The 23,132-nt window shown below is 54.5% G+C and overlaps 1 protein-coding gene across 1 annotated transcript in view; it reads right to left on the bottom strand.

The window, feature by feature from the left end:
• si:ch211-130h14.4 overlaps positions 1–23,132 on the bottom strand; it is a 259,467-nt gene that overhangs the window by 50,088 nt on the left and 186,247 nt on the right. The window contains exons 12-13 of the mRNA XM_038808643.1: positions 18,940–19,049; positions 362–419 (exon numbers count right to left, since the gene is read on the bottom strand). Of these exons, the coding sequence (XP_038664571.1) occupies positions 362–419; positions 18,940–19,049 (168 nt within the window). The remainder of the gene's footprint in view (positions 1–361; positions 420–18,939; positions 19,050–23,132) is intronic.

Genomic DNA, 23,132 nt, shown 5'->3' with positions numbered 1-23,132 from the left:
AGGGGGAGAATGTGCAAACTCCACACGGACAGTATAAATTTATTTTTAAAAATTTATGTAGTGCATGATCATGTAATTATCAAACCTGTCAAGGATTTCACCCCCCACAACCTAAAGATGTGCAGGTTAGGTGGATTGGCCACACTAAATTGCCCCTTAATTGGAAACAAAATAATTGGGTATTCTAAATTAATTTTTTTAAATTATCAAACATGAAACTGTTCGGCACTGTTGTAAATATTTCAGAAATTTATTTCAATTCTAGCATGGATAGCAGTTACAAATGATTTCATGTAAAACAAATGCATGTCTGGTGCTGTACTTGGCAAACAGTGCAGTTTAAGAGGTTTTGATTACTTACAAAATCTTGAATGCTGGGCTCTTCATACTCCATGAAGTGGCCACTTCTTTCAAGCTGTCTGCTCAATGTAGCACCAACCAGAGAAAAATAAGTGTGAAATAAACTGATGTTGTCATACCTTACTGAACAGATTTTAGATACTAATAATAATCATCATTGAAATAAACCTATTTTTGCATGTTTTCTCACTGAATATACAAATGTGCTCCATTTTTTGATGTACTCTTTGTCTAATTAACCTTTAGTACCCTGCATATATACAACAATGTCCCTAGATCCAAAGATCAGTGCATAAAAGCCATGTGCAGTCATTTGTAGCCAGTAGAAAGCGTGCGGACCCCGCCTGCCAAAAACTGCCCCCCTGGGCAGCACGGTGGCGCAGTGGTTAGCCCTGTTGCCTCACGGCGCTGAGGTCCCAGGTTTGATCCCGGCTCTAGGTCACTGTCCGTGTGGAGTTTGCACATTCTCCCCATGTTTGCGTGGATTTCGCCCCCACAACCCAAAGATGTGCAGGCTAGGTGGATTGGCCACGCTAAATTGCCCCTTAATTGGAAAAAATGAATTGGGTACTCTAAATAATTTTTAAAAAACTGCCCCCCCTATGACCAGCCTCGCCACCCCTGGATCACCCCCCATGAGTCCCCCCAGCCCCTGCCGAAGCCCCTCCGCCAGCGCAACGGCTTCCCCCAACCCCTGACTGTGGCGCCGCTGGACTCAGTCCGCAGCCACCACGCGAGGTTCCCAAACGGTGGGAGCACACGTCGCCGATGACATCGGGGACACGGCCCATCGAGGGAGGAGCATCAGGGGAGGGCCTCAGGTGACATCCTGTGGCTGTCCATACGGTGTGTGGCATACTCCCTGAGTACATTAGGGGAGGGTGACATCCTGTGGCTGTCCATACGGTGTGTGGCGTACTCCCTGAGTACACCACATTTGAGGGGGCGGAGCATCGCAAAAACAGCGCCTCCCCCGAGCCCAGCGTAAACAGGGATTCTCCGACCAATCGGCAAATGCAATTTTGGCATCGGCGATCGGAGAATCCAGCCCTTGCGGCGGGATTCCCTGTTCCTGAGACAAGCGTTGACACCAGGGCAGGATTTATGGACTTCCACGACAGCAAAACTGGCGCCACATCTGTACCGATTCAGCGATTATTGAGGGGCTAGGACCGGCGCCACGTGGAACACAATCGATTCCAATGAGAAACGGTGCCAGATTCGCGATTAATACTCAGGAGGCTGACAAACTGCAAACACATATGCACACTTCACTCCCCACACACACCATCCCAGCCATCATGATGGCAGCAAGACGCGCAGCCCCACGATTCACCAACACCGAGCTTGAGACCCTCTTGGACTCCTGCACCCTGGCCCGAGAAGGAGGCAGCCAGCCGCCGCCATTCTCCCGCCTTGACACAGGTTGCAAAGTCAGCGCCACCAGCAACGTCATCCGGACTGGCCTGCAGTGCTGTAAAAAACTGCACAATCACCTCAGGGCGGCCAGGGTGAATAGGCAGCACTGGTCCCCTGGCACCAACCGTCGACCCACATACCCATAACACCAACCGCCCCCCATCAGGAGGATGGTACAACTCCCACCCTACACCATGTGCCGGCACCCATAACGGCCGCCATAGCTGGGTGCCCTGGCCATTGAAGCCACCAGCTAGCCACCCCTTGGGTTGCATATATCGGATTGTCTAACACTATGTTTACAGTTTCTCCCCACCCCCAGAAGAAGGTCACTCATAACCGCAAGGAGCGGGAGAAAACTTGGGCGGGGGAGATCGCCGGACCTGTGGCCCCTCATTGGTTCAGCGCTGGGCCCTGGATGTGGTCGGCAGGCCAGAGGAAAGGGCAGTCGCCGGAATGGAGTCTGGCCTCAGGCGAGGAAGTGAGATTCCGCTGAGTTGTGGTTCCCCATGCCACGTGTATCTACCCCCCCACACCACCCTCACCCCACACCACCCTCACCCCACACCACCCACCCAGACCACCCACCCACACCACCCTCACACACCACCCTCACCCCACACCACCCTCACCCCCACCACCCTCACCCCACCACCCTCACCCCCAACCACCCTCACCCCCACCACCCTCACCCAGCCCACCTGCACACCACCCTCACCCCACACCACCCTCACCCCCACTACCCTCACCCCCAACCACCCTCACCCCCACCACCCTTACCCCACCACCCTCACCCACACCACCCGCACACCACCCACCCCCACCACCCACCCACACTACACTCACCCACACCACCCTCACCCCCAACCACCCTCACCCCCACCACCCTCACCCACACCACCCCACACCACCCTCACCCACACACCACCCTCACCCCCCCACCACCCTCACCCCCAACCACCCTCACCCCCACCACCCTCACCCCACACCACCCACCCCCACCACCCACCCACACTACCCTTACCCCACACCACCCACCCCCACCACACACCACCCACCCCCACCACCCTCACCCCAACCACCCTCACCCACATCACCCTCACCCCACACCACCCTCACCCACACACCACCCTCACCCCCAACCACCCTCACCCCCACCACCCTCACCCCACACCACCCACCCACACTACCCTCACCCCACACCACCCCCCCACACCACCCTCACCCCACACCACCCTCACCCCACACCCCCACCACCCACCCACACTACCCTCACCCCACACCACCCACCCACACCACCCTCACCCACACCACCCTCACCCCCACCACCCTCACCCCAACAACCCTCACCCCCACCACCCTCACCCCCACCACCCTCACCCACACCACCCTCACCCACACCACCCTCACCCCCACCACCCTCACCCGCACACCACCCTCACCCGCACACCACCCTCACCCCACACCACCCTCACCCGCACACCACCCTCACCCCCAACCACCCCACCACCCACAAACCACCCACCCGCACGCCATCCTCACCCCACACCACCCTCACCCTACACCACCCTCACCCCCACCACCCGCACGCCACCCTCACCCCACACTACCCTCACCCACACCACCCTCATCCCCACCACTCCCACAGCACCTCACCCCCATACTATCCTTACTCTCACACCACCCTCACACCCCAACCATTCCCACTACACCCGACCCGCGGTCTAATTATGCTCCTTGTCTTGTCTCTTGCAGTATCCACCGGTGATGGGGAGGGTCCTTCTGGTGTCCCCTGTCCCCAGTCACAGCTAGAACCTGGGGAGCCGAGCAGTGACGCAGACACCGACACGGAGGTGACCCTTATGTCTGAAACCCGGACACCGGAGCTCAAGTTGACACCGATTTCCCGTCACAGCTGTCTCCACCACCGTCCACCATCCCAGAGACACTCACCTCGGTTGGGCACTTTAGTGAAGAGGCTCCTGGGACGCTATTTGGTGCTCACCATAGAGGTGCTCCGGTACATCAGGTGGAGGTAGGAACTCCCAAAGGGGCCGATGGTCGGTAGCCCCAAGGACTAATGGTTTCGGGTTCCTGGAACGGACAGTCCCATCGATCGTGGAGGTGCAGTCACAGAGCCAGGGTCTACATGAGCGGTTGTCGGCGAGCATCGAGCACCAACTGAATGCAGGAGCAGGAGGTGGTGTCGGCCATGCCAACACCATACAAGTGGCACGGTGCCAGTTTCCCGGTCTTTAAAAGCACAAGTGAACCTTGCCGTCAGGAATTCGCCCCGGTGGAGGCGGAGAATCGCGGAGGCGCCGGACAATACCGGGTGAGGCCTGTCAACGGTGTTTACTATATAATAATAATAATCTTTATTGTCACAAGTAGGCTTACAATTTTTTAAAAATAATTTTTATTCACATTTTTCAACAACAAATTTTCTCCCAACAATAAAATAAACAAGGCATAGGAAAAACAGAAATAAAAGCCCCTCCCCCCAATACAAAGCAATAAATTAATAACAAAAAATTAAGTAGCAAACATATAGTTGCAAAAACAAACCCCCCCTGAACAGACCCATAACCCCCCCCCCCGGGTTGCTGCTGAGATTGACCACCCTCTTAACACTCCGTCAGGAAATCAAGAAAAGGCTGCCACCGGCGGAAGAACCCTTGCACCGACCCCCTCAGGGCAAACTTGACCCTCTCCAGTTTGATGAACCCGGCCATGTCGTTAATCCAGGATTCCGGCCTCGGGGGCTTCGCGTCCCTCCACTGTAAAAGAATCCTGCGCCGGGCTACTAGAGACGCAAAGGCCAGAATACCGGCCTCTCTCGCCTCCTGCACTCCCGGCTCCGATGCCACCCCAAAGATAGCGAGCCCCCAGCCCGGTTCCACCCTGGAACCGACCACCTTGGACAAGGTTCCCGCCACCCCCTTCCAGAACCCCTCCAACGCCGGACATGCCCAGAACATGTGGCTGTGATTCGCCGGGCCTCCCGAACACCTTCCACACATGTCCTCACCCCCAAAGAAGCAGCTCAGCCTGGCCCCAGTCACGTGCGCCCGATGCAGCACCTTCAGCTGAATTAAGCTGAGCCGTGCACAAGAAGAGGACAAATTCACCCTCCCCAGGGTGTCCGCCCACGTCCTCTCGTCGGTCTCCTCCCCTAGCTCCTTCTCCCACTTCGCTTTCAGCTCCTCCACCGAGGCCTCCTCCCCCTCCTGCATCAGCTGATAAATTGCCGAGATCCTACCCTCACCGACCCACGTCCCCAAGAGCACCCTATCCTGCACCCCCCTTGGCGGCAATAGCGGAAACTCAGCCACCTGCCGCTTAACAAACGCCCTAATTTGCATATACCTGAAAGTATTCCCGGGGGGAGACCCCACTTCCCCTCCAACTCCTCTAAATTCGCAAACTTTCCGTCGAGGAAAAGGTCCCCCATCCGCCTGATGCCTGCCCTGTGCCAACTCAAAAAACCACCATCTATTCTCCCTGGTGCAAACCGGTGGTTGCCCCGTATCGGGGTCCAAACTGAGGCCTTCACTTCCCCCCTATGCCGCCTCCACTGCCCCCAAATTTTGAGGGAAGCCACCACCACCGGACGCGTAGAATACTTTGCCGGGGGGAGTGGGAGTGGGGCCGTCACCAGTGCCTCCAAACTCGTGCCCACACAGGACGCCACCTCCAACCTCTTCCATGCGGCACCCTCCCCCTCCATCACCCACCTACGAATCATTGCCACATTCGCAGCCCAGTAGTACCCGCACAGGTTGGGCAACGCCAAACCACCTACCTCCCTGCCTCGCTCCAGGAATACCCTCCTCACTCTCGGGGTCTTCCGCGCCCACACGAACCCCAGAATACTCTTATTAACCCTCCTAAAGAAAGCCTTCGGAATCAAGATGGGGAGACACTGGAAGAGAAACAAAAACCTCAGGAGCACCATCACCTTAACCGACTGGACCCTGCCCGCCAAGGAGAGTGGCAGTGCATCTCACCTCCTAAACTCCTCCTCCATCTGTTCCACCAGCTCCGAAAAGTTTAGCCTATGTAGGGCCCCCCAGCTCCTAGCTATCTGGAAGCCAAGATATCTAAAGCTCCTCTCCGCCCTCTTCAACGGGAGCTCCCCTATCTCCCTCTCCTGGTCCCCCAAGTGCAGCACAAACAACTCACTCTTCCCCACGTTGAGCTTATAGCCTGAAAAGTCCCCAAACTTCCCAAGTATCCTCAACATTTCTGGCATCCCCCCCCGCCGGATCCGCGATGTACAACAGTAAATCATCCGCGTACAGCGACAACCGGTGCTCCTCCCCCCGCCGCACAATGCCCCTCCAGTTCTTCAAATCCCTCAGCGCCATGGCCAAGGGCTCAATCGCTAGCGCGAAGAGCAGGGGAGACAAGGGGCACCCCTGCCTCGTCCCCCGGGACAGCCGAAAGTCCTCCGACCTCCTCCCATTCATCACCACACTCGCTACCGGGGCACTATACAGCAGCCTCACCCAGCTAATGAATCCGTCACCAAACCCAAATCTCCTCAACACCTCCCACAGGTAGCTCCACTCCACCCTATCGAAGGCTTTCTCCACATCCATCGATGCTACTATTTCCGCCTCCCCATCCGCCGCTGACATCATCATAACATTAAGAAGCCACCGCACATTGACATTCAGCTACCTCCCCTTCACAAACCCCGTTTGGTCCTCATGGATAACCAGCGGGACCACATCTTCCACCCTCCTGGACAGTATCTTAGCCAACAACTTTTTTTAATAAATATTTTTATTGTTTTTTTTAACAAGGTATAATTACCGTTATGTACACAGAATAAGAAACACATATATATATATACACACATTTAGAGGAGAAGGGCACACCCCAACATAAAAAAAATACAATAACATATGAAATGGAATAACTGGTGGGGTATTGTGCACCAGCTCGACAGCGGCAGCTCTGTACATCTGGCAAAATTACCCACCCCACATAAGTAGGCGACTGCCTGCGGTGGGGGGGGGGTGCTGGGACTTGTGGGGTAAGCACACCTTTGGGTGCCGGGGAGAAAATCACAGTATGCGATATTTGGCTGTGCTGTATGTTGCTGTCGCCCGCCCTTCCCGGACGTGTCTCGCTGCCGTCCCACACTCGCCCCCGCTTCTGCCGCTCCTCCCGTCCTCCATCTCCAGTTTCCTCGTTCCCCGCTCCTGGAAATGTCATGCACGTTTTGGCATCCCGTGCCTTCCCTCCGGCTCCTGCTTCCCTGCCCCCCGCCGGCCCTCCTCTCCCGTTTCCCCCCCCCCCCTCCATGGTCCGCCTCCCTCCCCAGGTTTAGCTGTCTTCCCCCCTCCCCCCCCCCCCCGTGGTTTGCCCCTCCCTCCTCAGGTTTAGCCCCCCCCCCCCCCCCCCCCCCCGTCCATCTCTCCGCTCCATGCCACGGCTACCTTCCCCCGATTCCCGTCCATTTTCCCCTGGTTCTTGGCCACCCGACTATTCTTCCTCTTGTACGTTGGCCACAAACAGGTCCCGGAACAGTTGCATGAATGGCTCCCACGTTTTGTGGAAGCCGTCGTTTGACCCTCGGATGCGAATTTGATTTTCTCCATTTGGAGAGATTCCAAGAGGTCGGACAGCCAGTCTGCAGCTCTGGATGGTGCTGCTGACCGCCAGCCAAACAGGATTCTACGGCGGGTGATCAGGGAGGCAAAGGCAAGGGCGTCCGCCCTCCTCCCCAGGAATAGATCTGGCTGGTCTGAAACCCCGAAGACCGCCACTATCGGGCATGGCTCCACCCTCACCCCCACCACTTTGGACATAGCCTCGAAGAAGGCTGTCCAGTACTCCACAAGTCTGGGTCAAGATCAGAACATGTGGGCGTGGTTGGCCGGGCCTCTTTGGCACCGTTCACATTTGTCCTCCACCTCCGGGAAGAACCTACTCATACGGTTTCTTGTTAAGTGGGCTCTATGGTACCACTTTTAGTTGTGTCAGGCTGGGCCTTGCGCACGTGGCAGTGGAGTTGACCCTATGCAGTGCCTCGCTCCAGAGTCCCCACCCTATCTCAATCCTCAGGTCCTCCTCCCATTTCTTTCTTGTTGCGTCTTAGCCAACAACTTTGCGTCCACGTTGAGGAGCGAGATCGGCCTGTACGACCCACACTGGAGGGGGTCCTTATTCCGCTTCAGAATCAGTGAAATTATTGCTTTAGACATCGAGGGAACGGGGGGCTAGAAGCCCCCCCCCCCCCCCCCCCCCCCCCTCGCCTCCCTCGCCTCATTCAGGGTCCTCACTAACAACGGGCCCAGCAGGTCTGAGAACCTCTTATAAAACTCCACTGGGAACCCGTCAGGTCCCAGTGCTTTCCCTGTTTGCATGCTCCCCAGCGCCTCCATCAGCTCCTCCAACTCAATTGGGGCCCACAGACCCTCCTCCCGCTCCTCCTCCGCTCTTGGGAACTCCAGCTTATCCAGAAAGCGGTCCATCCCACCCACCTCCCGAGGGGGCACCGACCTGTACAGCTCCTCGGAGAAGGACCTGAACACCCCATTAATGTTCCTAGCACTCCGCACCAGGTTCCCTCCTGCATCTGTGACTCCCCCTATCTCTCTCGCTGCCTCCCGCTTCCGGAGCTGGTGGGCCAGCATCCGACTTGCCTTTTCCCCGTACTCATATACCGCCCCCTACGCCCTCCTCCACTGCGCCTCCGCCTTCCGGGTGGTCAATATATCGAACTCCGCTTGGAGACTGCGACGCTTCCTCAAAAGCCCCTCTTCCGGGACATCCGCATACCTCCTGTCCACCCTTACCATTTCTTCCACCACCCTCTCCCTCTCAACCCTCTCCCCCTCTCCCTGTGCGCCCGAATAGATATCAGCTCCCCTCGAACCACCGCCTTCAGCGCTTCCCAGACCACCCCAACTTGCACCTCCCCATTGTCATTGGCTTCCAAATACCCCTCTATGCACCTACGGACCCGCCCACATACTTCCTCCTCTGCCAGCAGCCCCACATCTAACCTCCACAGCGGGCGTTGATCCTTCCCCTCCCCCAGCTCCAGGTTCACCGAATGCGGGGCGTGGTCAGACATGACTATCGCCGAATACTCCACCCCCACCACCCTCGGGATTAGCGCCCTGCTGAGGACAAAAAAATCAATCCGGGAATAAGCCTGTGGACATGGGAGAAAAAGGAAAACTCCCTACCTCCCGGCCTCAAAAACCTCCAAGGGTCTACCCCTCCCATCTGATCCAGAAACCCCCTCAGCACTGTGGCCGCCACCGGCCTTTTTCCCATCTTAGACCTCGAACGATCCAGAGCTGGGTCCAACACTGTATTAAAATCCCCTCCCAAGATCAAGCCCTCCGTCTCCAGGTCCGGAATCCGGCTCAACATTCGCCGCATGAAACCTGCATCGTCCCAGTTGGGGGCGTACACATTAACCAGAACCACCCGCTCCCCTTGAAGCCTACCACTGACCATTACGTATCTGCCACAGCTATCCGCCACCACACTCGACGCCACAAACGACAAGCTCTGACCAACTAAATTCGCCACCCCTCGATTCTTTGCATCTATCCTGAGTGAAACACCTGTCCAACCCAGCCTCTTCTCAGCCTCACCTGATCCGCCACCTTAAGGTGTGTCTCCTGGAGCATAGCCACGTCTGCTCCCAGCCCCTTCAAATGCGCCAAGACCCGGGACCGCTTCACCGGTCCATTCAGCCCCCTCACGTTCCATGTGACCAGCCGAATCGGGGGGGTCTTCCCCCTCCCTCTGCGCCGGTCAGCCATAGCTCTCCCTCGGCTCACCACGTGCCAGCAGAACCCCCCAGGCCCGTTCCCCACGGTGGCAGACCCCCCCCCCCACCCCCCCCCCCCCCCCCTCCCATCACCAGATGTTCCCCTTTGGCCCCTCCAGCAGCAACCTCATAACCCCCCCACTGTTCCCCCAAGGGCCCCCCACCCCTCCCCCCCCACAGCTAGGCCCCCCCCCCCCAGCTGCGTAATCCCTTCCATCATACTTCCGTAAGTCAGCCGACTCCTGCTGACCCCGGCTGCTCCCCCCCCCCCCCCCCCCCCCCCCCCCCGGTGTAACACAACCACCACTCCCCAGTGCCGGTCCCGCCCACCGCGCCTCCAGCGCGGGAAGAAAGCCCGCGCTTCCATCTCAGACCCCGCCCCCATGACCCAACACGCAGGAAAAAGAAGGGCGCGTGACCCAGTGGGCCCACAAACAACTCCCCAGCACTCCACCAGTGAAAAACAAGAAAGCTCCTGAATAAATATATAACAGCCCCAAAAAGCGAAACAGCAAAAAAGCAAAAAGGCATCAACAAACACAACCAGAAAAATGAAAGGATACCCAGGAGGACAAGGCCTCCGGACTATGTACATCAATCCCCCGCCCCCCAGTCCTCAGTTCGAGTCCAACTTCTCTGCCTGGACGAAGGCCCAGGCATCCTGCAGGGAATCGAAGTAAAGCTGGCGATCTTTATAAATGACCCAGAGGCGAGCCAGCTGTAACAGGCCAAACTTCACCCCCTTCTTTTGAAGTACTGCCTTCATCCAATTAAAACCAGCCCTTCTCTTCGCCACCTCCGCGCTCCAATCCTGATAAATCCAGACTCTGCATTCTCCCACTTGCTGCTCCTCTCCTTCTTCGCCCATCTCAGCACACACTCACGGTCAACGAAGCGGTGAAAACGGACCAGCACCGCCCTAGGCGGCTCGTTCGGCTTGGGCTTCCTCAACAGCACTCGATGGGCACCCTCCAGCTCCAAGGGCCCCTGGAACGGCCCCGCGCCCATTAACGAGTTCAACATCACGGTCACATAGGCCCCCAAGTCCGAACCTTCCAGCCCCTCCGGGAGGCCCAGGATCCGCAAGTTCTTCCGACGGGAGCGGTTCTCCATCTCTTCCATCCTCGCTAGCCATTTCTTGTGGAGCGCCTCGTGCGACTCCACCTTCACTGCCAGGCCTAGGATTTTGTCCTTGCTCTCCGAGGCCTTTTGCTGTAGCTCTCGGATCTCTGCACCCTGAGCCGTCTGAGTCGCCATAAACTTGTCCAGCGAGGCCTTAAACGGTTCCAAAAGCTCAGCCTTCAGCTCTCCGAAGCTGCTCCTGCGCCCACTGCTGCTACGCTGCCGGTTCCCCGCCCGCCGACATCTTGTTTCTCCTGCCTCGCACCTTTCTCTGCTCCAAAGCCGATTTTTTAACCGCTCCGCTCCTGGTCCAGTCCATCCACCGGCGGATAAGCACAGTGGATGTGCTCCCACATCGGGAAAAGTCTAGCCAGCACCCCTACGGGCCCTTAAAAAAGCCCAAAAGACTGAAAATAGCGGGAGCTACCAAACGTGCGGCTTAGCTCCGCATCACCACAACCGGAAGTCCAAGTAGGCTTACATTAACACTGAATGAAGTTACTGTGAAAAGCCCCTAGTCACCACATTCCGACGCCTGTTCAGGTACAGAGGGAGAATTCAAAACGTTCAAATTACCTAACAGCACGTCTTTCTGGACTTGTGGGAGGAAACCGGAGCACCTGGAGGAAACCCACACAGACGTGGGGAGAATGTGCAGACTCCGCACAGAGTGACCCTGGCTGGGAATCGAACCTGGAACCCTGGAGCTGTGAAGTGACAGTGCTAACCACTGTGCTACTATGCTGTCCCATGTGCAGAGTGGAATGCATTGATGTCACTGTCGAGGCTCTGGAAAATTGTGATTTAGCGTGAAACTGATACCCGCCACGATTTTGGGGTAAAAAATGATTCTCTGTCCAATCGTGTTTCCTGATTTCGGCGTCAGTCAACAGAGAATCCGTCCCCTGATTTTATTTGGAGAATAGACCTATTGTATTAGAGACAGTAAAATAAAGGAAATCCTTGGATTGGAAATCTGTATGATGGTAACATAAGATATAGAAGATAGCCTTGCTCTTAGCCCCCAATAGCCTACGAACAATTCATATTTTTCTTTCTTTTTAAAAGTTTTTTAAAATTTAGAGTACCCAATTCTTTTGTTCCAATTAAGGGACAATTTAGCGTGGCCAATCCACCTATCCTGCTCATCTTTGGGTTGTGGGAGTGGTACCCACACAGACATGGGGAGAATGTGCAAACTCCACACGGACAATGACCCGGGGCCGGGATCAAACCTCAGTCCTCGGCGCCCTGAGGCAGCCGTGCTAACCACTGCGCCACCGTGCCACCCTGTGTAGTTTTATTCTTGAACATTTGCTCTCCACCCCACCCCACCTTTCCTGCTGCCCTGAAGCTTGTCATAATATACACCAGTATATCATGGTGCAGACACACACTGATGGACACACACAGGGACCAATCAACATGTACAAACACCGCAGCCAATCACCAGTTAGAATACACACACTATAAAGGCAGAGGGCACCACGGTTCCCGCTCATTCTGGGTGCTGCCTCTCAGTGTAACAAGAACTCATCCAGCCCAGCACAGACTTACAAGACGTGCTGAGAGAATCAACTGGTTCGGACAAGGCTTTGGTCTCTAGTTTAAATTAGCATCATTTAGACCCACAGTCATCGTGTGTTAGTTAGGTAGAAGTAGTTAATAAAATTGAGTTGAACCTTCATCAGTTTTGGAAGTGTCTGTTCATCTCTCAAGTCTACACTAGCCAACACTTCATGGTACCAGAAGTTGAGGGATGCTCGCACTTCTGAGACCTACCTTTCAGTGATCTGCCTTCCACCAGATTCGCGCCATCCTACAGAATGGACGCTGTTCGCCTGCCGCCGCCTCTCCGCATTGCAGGGAATCTGGGCTCGAACTGGAAACTTTTCAAACAGTGCTTCCAGCTGTACCTCGAAGCCAGGGACCTGTAAGCTGCCTCGGACGCACGGAAGATTGCTCTCTTCCTCTTCACAGCCGGTGACCACGCTCTGCACATTTACAATTCGCTCACCTTCGATGAGGGGGAGGACAAATCGAAGTTCAAGACCATAATTCTGAAGTTCGACAGCCACTGCGCGGTCGAGGTCAACGAGAGCTTTGAGAGATACATGTTTCAGCAGCGAATTCAGGGTCAGGATGAGCCTTTCCAGTCCTTCATTACCCACCTCCGCGTCCTTGCGCAGTCCTGCAACTACGGGTCCACCTCTGACTCCATGCTCCGTGACCAGATTGTTTTTGGTGTTCAATCTGAGCCCCTGCGCCAGCAACTACTAAAAGTAAAGCAGCTCACTCTCTCCACGGCCATTGAGACCTGTGTACTTCATGAACATGCCTCCAGGCGCTACTCCTGCATCCAGGCTGCTGAAACGGCGCGGCAAGGCCCTTACGAGGCAGAACGGGTCCAAATAATTAAATCTTTTCAGGCTCTGGATCTGAACGATGGCGGCCATTTCGCGCGCTTATCGCGTTGTTCCGCGCTTATACACAGCGAGCGTGCTGACGTCACGGACTGCTTCGCGCAGGTGCGCTCTATGCTGGATTGCCCCGGGCATGCACGGTGGTGCGACGAACGTCCTGACGCTCCGGCGTGCGGCAATTGCGGCTCCGCCCACTTAAAGCGGCAATGTCCCGCTAAGTCCCGACGCTGCCTACAGTGTGGCAAGCAAGGCCACTACGCTGCAATGTACATATCTTCCATGCCTGCTGTTTTGAGGAGGTCCACCCAGCCCCACAGAGACGTCAGGGCTATCCAGCCTGCCATCAATGAACCTACTCTAGACCTTGATTCCGACTGTGCCTGCAATGACCCACAGGTCCCATTCCAAATCGGCGTCGTTACTACGAACAAGATGTCCCCCAAGCTTGGCACTGAACCCGTCCATGTCCAGCATCAGCCAGGATGATGAGTGGTGTGCCACCCTTACGGTCAACCGGTCCCCTGTCAGGTTCCGCCTGGACACTGGCGCTTCTGCCAATCTCATCGTGTCGTCTGATTTTCGCAAGCTCTGCGTACGGCCTGCTGTCCTGCCATCTGTGTGTAAATTGCTGGACTACAATGGCAATGCCATCGCCGTCAGCGGCTCCTGCCGCCTTGAGGTGACACATCATGCTCACACAGTCATTCTCCCGTTCGAGATTGTTGCTGCCTCAAAAGCCTCCTTGCTTGGTGCGCAGGCATGCAAGCTGCTCCACTTAGTGCAGAGAGTACACTCTCTCTCTTCAAGCGATGTGCCTGCATCCTCTGACACAGATTTCAGGGCGCAACTCAACTCCATCATCCAGCCACATTCTCCCCGTGTCTGCGTGGGTTTCGCCCCCACAACCCAAAAATGTGCAGAGTAGGTGGATTGGCCACGCTAAATTGCCCCTTAATTGGAAAAAAAAATAATTGGGTAATATAAATTTATTTTAAAAAACTCCATCATCCAGCAATACCATGATGTTTTCGAAGGCATGGGCACGCTCCCGTACGTGTACAAAATCTTACTCAAGCCCAAACATTTGTCAGCGCCCCTCAAGGACCGCCTCAAACAACAGCTCCAGGACCTCCAGGACCAAGGAGCCATTTCTAGGGTCACGGAACCCACAGACTGGGTAAGCTCCATGGTCTGCATCAAGAAGCTGTCCAGCGAGCTGCGGATCTGTATTGATCCTAAAGATCTGAATCAGAATATCATGCGGGAGCACTACCCGATTCCGAAACGTGAGGAGCTCACGTCCGAGATGGCCCACGCCAAACTATTCTCAAAACTGGATGCCTCAAAGGGTTTCTGGCAGATCCAACTAGATTAGTCAAGCAGGAAGCTGTGTACGTTCAACACACCCTTTGGCAGGTTCTGCTACAACCGGATGCCATTCGGCATCATCTCTGCGTCCAAAGTTTTCCACCAGATCATGGAGCAGATGATGGAGGGGATCGACGGCGTCCGGGTATATGTCGACGACATTATTATCTGGTCAACCACCCCGCAGGAACACATTGCCCGCCTTCAGCATGTTTTCAGGCGCATCCACGAACACGGCCTCCGCCTCAATAGGGCCAAATGCTCCTTCAGCCAGTCGAGTATCAAGTTTCTGGGGGATCACATCTCCCACCAGGGGGTGCGTCCGGACAAGGACATGATTGCAGCAATCACGTCCATGAAGACGCCCGAGGACAAGAAAGCGGTCCTCCGGTTCCTGGGTATGGTGAATTTCCTCGGGAAGTTCATCCCGAATCTCGCCTCACACACCACTGCCCTCAGAGACCTGATTCGCAAAACCACAGATTTCTGTTGGCTCCCTGCTCACGAGCGTGAATGGCAGGAGCTGAAGGCCAAGCTTTCCACGGCCCCAGTGTTGGCCTTTTTCGACCCGACCAAAGGTGCCAGTCAGTCAGGGATTAGTGCCATGCTCCTGCAACGAGACAAGGCCTCGTCATGGGCCCCCGTTGCGTATGCGTCGCGGGCGATGACTCCCACAGAGCAGCACTGTGCGCAAATTGAGAAAGAGTGTCTCGGCCTTCTCACTGGAGTTGTGAAGTTCCACAACTACGTCTATGGACTTCCGCAGTTCACGGTTGAAACCGACCACCGCCCCCTTGTAAATATTATCAAAAAGGACTTGAATGACATGACGCCTCGCCTCCAGCGTATCCTGCTCAAGCTGCGCAGATACGACTTTCAACTGATCTATACCGCTGGCAAGGACCTTGCCGTTGCCGATGCCCTCTCAAGGTCGATCACAACTCCATGTGATCATGATGGCTTCATTTGCCAAATAGATGCTCACGTTCAGTTTTCAACCTCCCATTTGCCAGCTACGGATGCACGACTGATGCAAATTCGCCGCAAGACAGCGGCGGATCCACTTCTGCAGCGAGCGATGCGCCTAATGTCAGACGGGTGGCTCAAGGGCCAATGCCCGCAATTTTACAACGTTCGCGACGACTTGGCGGCTGTCGACAGGGTGCTCCTGAAATTGGATCGCATCGTCATCCCACAAAGCATGCGCCAGCTAGTGTTGGAGCAACTCCATGAAGGCCATTTAGGAATTGAGAAGTGCCGCTGCAGGGCCAGAGAAGCCGTCTACTGGCCGGGCATCAATGATGACATCGCCAATGTGGTGCTCAACTGCTCTACCTGCCAGCGTTTTCAGCCCGCCCAACCACGGGAGACTCTGATGCCCCATGAGCTTGTTACATCGCTTTGGACCAAAGTGGGCATCGACTTGTTCCATGCATTGGGCAGGAACTATGTCATCATCATCGACTACTACTCCAGTTACCCGGAGGTCATCAGGCTGCACAATCTCACCTCCTCGGCTGTGATCAGGGCTTGTAAGGAGACATTTGCCCGACATGGCATTCCGCTGACGGTCATGTCAGACAATGGCCCCTGTTTAATGAGCCAGGAATGGGCCGGCTTCGCCCGACACTACAACTTCGAGCACGTTACGTCCAGTCCCCTGTACCCCGAATCCAATGGGAAGGCGGAAAAGGGGGTCCACATCGTTAAGCGGCTCCTCAGCAAGGCCGCCAACGGCGGCTAAGATTTCCATCTTGCTCTGCTAGCCTATCGCTCCGCCCCGCTCTCCACCGGCCTGTCGCCTGCTCAGTTGCTAATGAACCGCACCCTCAGAATGACGGTGCCATCAATTCTCGCTCCCAACCTCGATTATGTCCCCGTGCACCACCGCATGCACATGTCTCAACTGCAGCAGAAAACCTCCTACGACTCACGGGCTGCTGACCTTCCCGACATCCATCCACGCAACAAGGTTCGCATCCACCTCCCGGATGGTGGCTGGTCTGCGCCTGCTGTCATTCTAAGGCAGGTGGCCCCCCCGCTCCTTCCTGGTCAGCTTATCGGATGGATCCATTCGGCGCCGCAACGGGCGTGCTCCTCGCCTGGTTCCAGGGTCGTCACGGGATCCTCCGACCAGCTCTGTACTGATCCCGCCGTGGACTGTGTAGCGTTTCCGGTCACTCTGCCTGCCCTTGACGGTGCTGCAGCCCTCCCGGCTCCTGAGGCGCCAGCCATTGCCCCACCCTTGAGGCGGTCAACCAGAGTTCGTCGCCCACCTCAGAGACTGAACTTATGAACTCTGTACACATGTGGACTCTGAAATGTTTTTTTTTTCCCTATCCTTTATTGTTGCATTCGTTATCCAGTGATTTGTAAATAGATTTGTTCATTGTTCCAGTTCATGGTAGTCATCTGCACCAGGCACCTTCCTCTGTAAATAGTCTTGTTCCCTGTATATAGCTTTGTACACATGTCTTCGCACCTCACACGTAGCTAGGTACATTCTCCACACACCCACACTATTTATTATCACATGCCCATATCAACATTTTTTTAATAAAAGGGGATGTCATAATATACACCAGTATATCATGGTGCAGACACACACTGATGGACACACACAGGGACCAATCAACATGTACAAACACCGCAGCCAATCACCAGTTAGAATACACACACTATAAAGCAGGGGTGGGCAAACTACGGCCCACGGGCCGCATGCGGCCCGCCAAAGGTCTTTATGCGGCCCACCAAGTCATAAAAAAAATACATTTTTTTAAAAAAATATATTTTTTTTTAATTTTAAATTTTTTTTAAGGTTAATGGGGGGGGCTGTTGGGTTACTTACTGGTATAGGGTGGATACGTTGACTTGAGTAGGGTGATCATTGCTCGGCACAACGTCGAGGGCCGAAGGGCCTGTTCTGTGCTGTACTGTTCTATGTTCTATATGAGGCGCCCAGAATCATAACCGGGTGAAGTAATTATTTTACTTAATATACTATGCGGCCCTTTAAAATTGTGAATTTCTGAATGTGGCCCTTGCACGGAAAAGTTTGCCCACCCCTGCTATAAAGGCAGAGAGCACCACAGTTCGCGCTCATTCTGGGTGCTGCCTCTGAGTGTAACAAGAACTCATACAGCCCAGCACAGACTTACAACACGTGCTGAGAGAATCAACTGGTTCAGACAAGGCTTAGGTCTCTAGTTTAAGTTAGCATCATTTAGAGCCACAGTCATCGTGTGTTAGCTAGAAGTAGTTAATAAAATTGAATTGAACCTTCATCAGTGTTGGAAGTGTCTGTTCATCTCTCAAGTCTACACTAGCCAACACTTCAAAGCTGATTCTTCTTTCATTGGGCTTTAGTTCATTGGGAAGAGGCCATTATATGATATCTTATTTATGTACCCAGAATTCATCTGGGAACCCTGGCAGTGCATGTCAGTAGTACGTCGAGCTGTGGAGGTCATCATCACTGCTGAGCCCAATTAGATCCTCCCCTGACTTTTAAACATGCTAACCTCCAGTAGCAGCAATGTCTATCATTATTGTTGAGACTCATATTGGTCCACAGCACAGGAATGGCCCTTTGGCCCATCTGCACCGGCTCACAACCAGCTAAGTCGTGCTGCATTTTGTTTTCGAGAGTAAAGAACAAATAAAATAAGATTGTTAAGATCTCACACAAATTTCAGCATTCCGTGTAAAAGTCCATCTTTTCTAATATTTAGATAAGTGAGTGAATGCAACTGCTGCCACAAAATTAAATATCCCCAAGCATAAGTAGCTGAAATGAATAAATTTACATTAAATGACATGACGATGAGCTTGATTTACTTGAACAAGGCTGACATTTACATTTCAGTCAGTAGAACAAACTTTCTTCTTTATTGTCATTTCCATGTCCATTTTAGCTGATAAAGGGGAACGGGAAAATGACCTTGGCTTTAATTGTTACAACAAAGGACACATTTCTCTTTTAAAGCAACACAACTCCCCCAGCCCAATTCAAATGCTAATAAAGCCAGGACTGAATTGATGGCTGACTTTCTCTCGCAGACAGCCAGCTTCTATTTTACTGTGAGCCATTCATCCCTGTGACTAAAAGAATTTATAGTCCAAATTCCAGATCAAGTACTGCAGTTCATGGTTTTGGAACATCAACACCCATTTCGTCTTTCAGAATCCCCTGCACAGTTCGATATCCATACACTGACACAGTTGTTTGAATTTTCAATAGAAAGAAAGTAAATGCCTGCAAATGATTTAAAATCAGAGCACCCAAGGACAAGACCAAATAATTTCCTGTTTTAAAAAAAAATTCTCTTAATTAAATCACTTTCTGAGGGGAGCTTGTTTTAGGGATAAAACACAAAGAAAGAGCAAGAGAAAAGTGAGCCACAAGAATGGCTTATCATTTGATTTGCATTAAAAAAAACTTACCTTTGGGCTTCTACCATGTTAGCAAAGGAGTGCCTGTACATCTGATACAGCTTGTCAAGATACTCCTCCCTGTGATGAGGTTTCTCCGGCACCTTTTTAATGTTTCTCATCTAATAAATTGGTAAAATCACAGTAAATATGAGAAAATAAAGGAACGCCCACTGTAAATGTTTTTTAAAGTATTTTTATTAAAGATTTTTCATTGCATACTGTGTAAATGTCAGCATACTTCTAAAAATTAAAAAAAATTCTATTGGAGCAATAAGTAGTTGCCGTTCCCCATGTGGTTCAAAAGGATAAATTGCATCAGGGATGAGCCCAGGGCTGTCCTCACATGACACTCATGTACATGCTCTTTCAATGTGGATCATTGGATAGCTATCAGAAATGAAAGCTCAAGGCCGCATGGTGGTGCAGTGGGTTAGCCCTGTGGCCTCACGGTGCCAAGGTCTCAGGTTCAATCCCAGCTCTGGGTCACTGTCCGTGTGGAGTTTGCACGTTCTCCCCGTGTTTGCGTGAGTTTCGCCCCCACAGCCCAAAGATGGGCAGGTTAGGTGGATTAGCCACACTAAAAGTGCCCCTTAATTGGAAAAAATTAATTGAGTACTCTAAATTTAAAAAAAAGAAATTAAAATTCAAGCTGATACCTCTCACTTGGAGATGGTAATAAGAGATAGCCATCACAGATTTGTTAAAGGCAAATAGTGTCTGACTAATATGACATAATTCTTTGAAGTAATGGAAAGGTTGATGAAAGTAGCGTAGGGGATATATACTTAAAGGGCTGCATTCTCCAACTCTGAGACTATGGGCTGGATTCTCCAATTTTTAGGCTGTGTCTGGAGCATGTGTCTAGTATTACAATCAAAAAGTCGCCGCATCCCCGCACCGATGCTCCGCCCGTTGGGGGGCTAACAGCCGCACCACGTAAACCACCCACCCCCCGGCTTTGCCTGCCGATACGGATCGAGAATTGCCGGATCCGTGGCTGCGTATGCACACAGCGGTGACCTGCAGCAGTCGCGCGGTACAACATGTCACCGGCTGCGCCCGGACCAGGCCTGCAAGGTAGTGCCCCCTGTAACACCGCTCACCACCCCGGACCACTCCCCGACAGTCCCTCAGCCCCCGCCGAAGCCCACTGACCAGAGGAATGGCTCCCCCCCCCCCCCCCCCCAGTCTGCAGCCGCCAAGCGGGGTTGACTAAACCTCAGACAACAAGTGACCCACGCCATCGGGAAGTCGGCCCATTTGGGCGGAGCATTGGGGGAAGGCTTTCAGGTGACGTCCTGATGTCATTCCAATGGCCTGCAGCGTACCCACTGATGGTGTTGTTTTGGAGGGGGCAAAGCCTCTGACAAGCAGCGCCGCCCCCAATTTTGGTGTCAAAAGGGATTCTCCGGCGAATTGCCGAATGCGATTTTGGCATTGGCAATCAGAGAATTCCGCCCTAAGTGTTGACACCCGCTCAGAACACGTGGAGTTCCACGACAGCAAGACTGGTGCACCACCTGCACCGATTCAGCTACTGTTTGACAAATACATGAAAATGATGGGAATACCCGGAAGGGTAGGGGTTTTTAGTTCAGACGAGCAGTATAGTCGGTGCAGGCTTGGAGGGTCGATCGGCCTGTTCCTGTGCTGTAGTTTTCTTTGGTCTTTGTTAAGGGGCTAGCACCGGTGGCACATGGAACACAATCGATTCCAATGGGAAACGGTGCAGGATTCACCAGGTCTGGGATTGACACTCAAGAGGCTGACAAACTGCAGCCGCATAGACACACTGCACTCCCCAAACACACCATCCCAGCCAACAAGATGGCAGTGAGGAGAGCGGCACCAAGGTTCACCAACGCAGAGCTCGAGACCTTCCTGGACACAGTGGAGGAGAGGAAGATAACCTGGACTCCGGCCCGGGAAGGAGGCTGTCAGTTGCCGTCTTGCGCCATGCCTGGGCGTAGGTAGCAGAGGCGGTCAGCGCCATAGGTGACACCATCCAGACTGGCCAACAGTGCCAGAAGAAACTGCATGATCTCCTCAGGGCGGCCAGGGTGAGTAGACAGCTCTGTGCCCCGGCACCAACCCACCCCACATCCCAGACACCCTTAACCCGAACCCCCACCCTGCACCATATTCCGGCACCCATACCGGCCGCCATGGCCACGTGCCCTGGCCACTGAGGCCACTAGCCACCCACCCCTGGGCTGCATACGTCGGACTGTGTAACACAGTCTTTTTCTGATTCCACCACCCCACCCAAGAGAAGGCCGCCCATAACTGCCAGGAGCGGATGAAGATTGGAGGGAGACCCCTGGACTTGCAGCCCTTCACCATGGCAAAGCAGAAGTCCCTGGACGAGGTCACTAGTCTGGAGGAAAGGGAGATCGCTGGGGTGGAGCTCAGCCGCAGGCGAGGAAGTGAGACCCTGCTGAATTGCAGTTCCACGTCCACACCACCCTCACCTCCACCCTCACCCCCACCCCATCTTCGCCCCACTCTCACATCACCCTTATCCCCACACCACACTTACCCCCAACCTCACCCCACCACTCTCACCCCCACACCACCCTCACCTCCACCCTCACACCCACCCCAACTTCACCCCACCCTCACATCACCCTCACTCCACCACCCTCACCCCCTCCCCAACTTCACCCTCACATCACCCTCACCCCCACACAACCCTCACACCACCCTCACCCCCACATCACCCTCAACCTCACACCACCCTCACCCCCAATCTCACCCCACCACCCTCACCCCCAATCTCACCCTCACATCACCCTCACCCCCACATCACCCTCACCACCCTCACCCCCACACCACCCTCACCTCCACCCTCACACCCACCCCAACTTCACCCCACCCTCACATCACCCTCACTCCACCACCCTCACCCCCACCCCAACTTCACCCTCACATCACCCTCACCTCCACACAACCCTCACACCACCCTCACCCCCACATCACCCTCAACCTCACACCACCCTCACCCCCAATCTCACCCCACCACCCTCACCCCCAATCTCACCCTCACATCACCCTCACCCCCACATCACCCTCACCACCCTCACCCCCAATCTCACCCCACACCACCCTCACCTCCACCCTCACCCTCACACCCACCCCAACTTCACCCCCACACCACCCTCACCCCCACCCTCACCTCCACACCACCCTCACCCCCACATCCCCCTCACCCTACACTACCCTCACCCTCACCATCCCCTCCCCTTCACTCACACGCTCACCACCACCACCCACGGCCATGGTCTAATCATGCGTCTTGTCTTGTGTCTTGCAGGACCTGCTGGAGATGAGCCGGATCTGGTGTCCCCCGCTCCTAGCCAATGCCACAGCCGGAGCCCCGGCGTGAGCCGAGCAGCGACGAGTATAGCAGCTCGGATGCCAGCTCTACACACGAGATGCAGGACACCCAGAGCGTGAGTCTGAGAATGACATTGATTTCCCATCATAGCTATATCTAGCACCCCCCACCATTCCAGAGACACTCCCCACTCTCACATCACCCTCACCCCCACACCACCATGGTTGGGCACTTTAGTGAAGAGGCTCCTGGGACACTATCTGGTACACACCACACTGCTGATCCGGGACAGCAGTCGGAGGTAGTAACACCCGAGGGCAGGCCGACCCCAGGAACTAACTGCCGTTCAGATGGGTTTCGGGAACGGACAGTCCCATTGATTGTGGAGATGCAGTCGCAGAGGCAGGAACTACATGACCGGTTGTCGCCGAGAATCCAGTACCTGCAGGCCCAGCTGGAGGAGTCCTATATGTGCAGGATCAGGAGGTGGTGCTGACAATGCATTCCACCCAGGCCAACACCGCACGGGTGGTGTCCGCGGTGGAGGCATTGGGGATGACGGTTTTGGCTATAGATCAGAATGTACAAGGCCTGGGGCATTCTGTGCAGGCGCTGGCCAAGGCCCAGGACAGAGTTGCCGACTTACAGGCAACCATGTGCCAGAGCCACCTGGAAATTTCACCGGCGCTTCTGAGCATGGCCCAGTCACAGCGGGCCATGGCTGGGAACGTCGGCGGCAGTGCCCAGGCACTGGCCATCGTGGTGCAGGCACAAAGAGAGGTGACCTACTCCCAGAGGGAGATGGTGCAGTTACTGGCTGATGTGACACAAGCCCAGAAGATGGTGGCACAGTCAATAGGTGATG

Source organism: Scyliorhinus canicula, chromosome 1 (assembly GCF_902713615.1).
Source record: "Scyliorhinus canicula chromosome 1, sScyCan1.1, whole genome shotgun sequence".
Taxonomy (NCBI): domain Eukaryota; kingdom Metazoa; phylum Chordata; class Chondrichthyes; order Carcharhiniformes; family Scyliorhinidae; genus Scyliorhinus; species Scyliorhinus canicula.
This window is presented reverse-complemented; position numbering and strand designations above follow the sequence as displayed.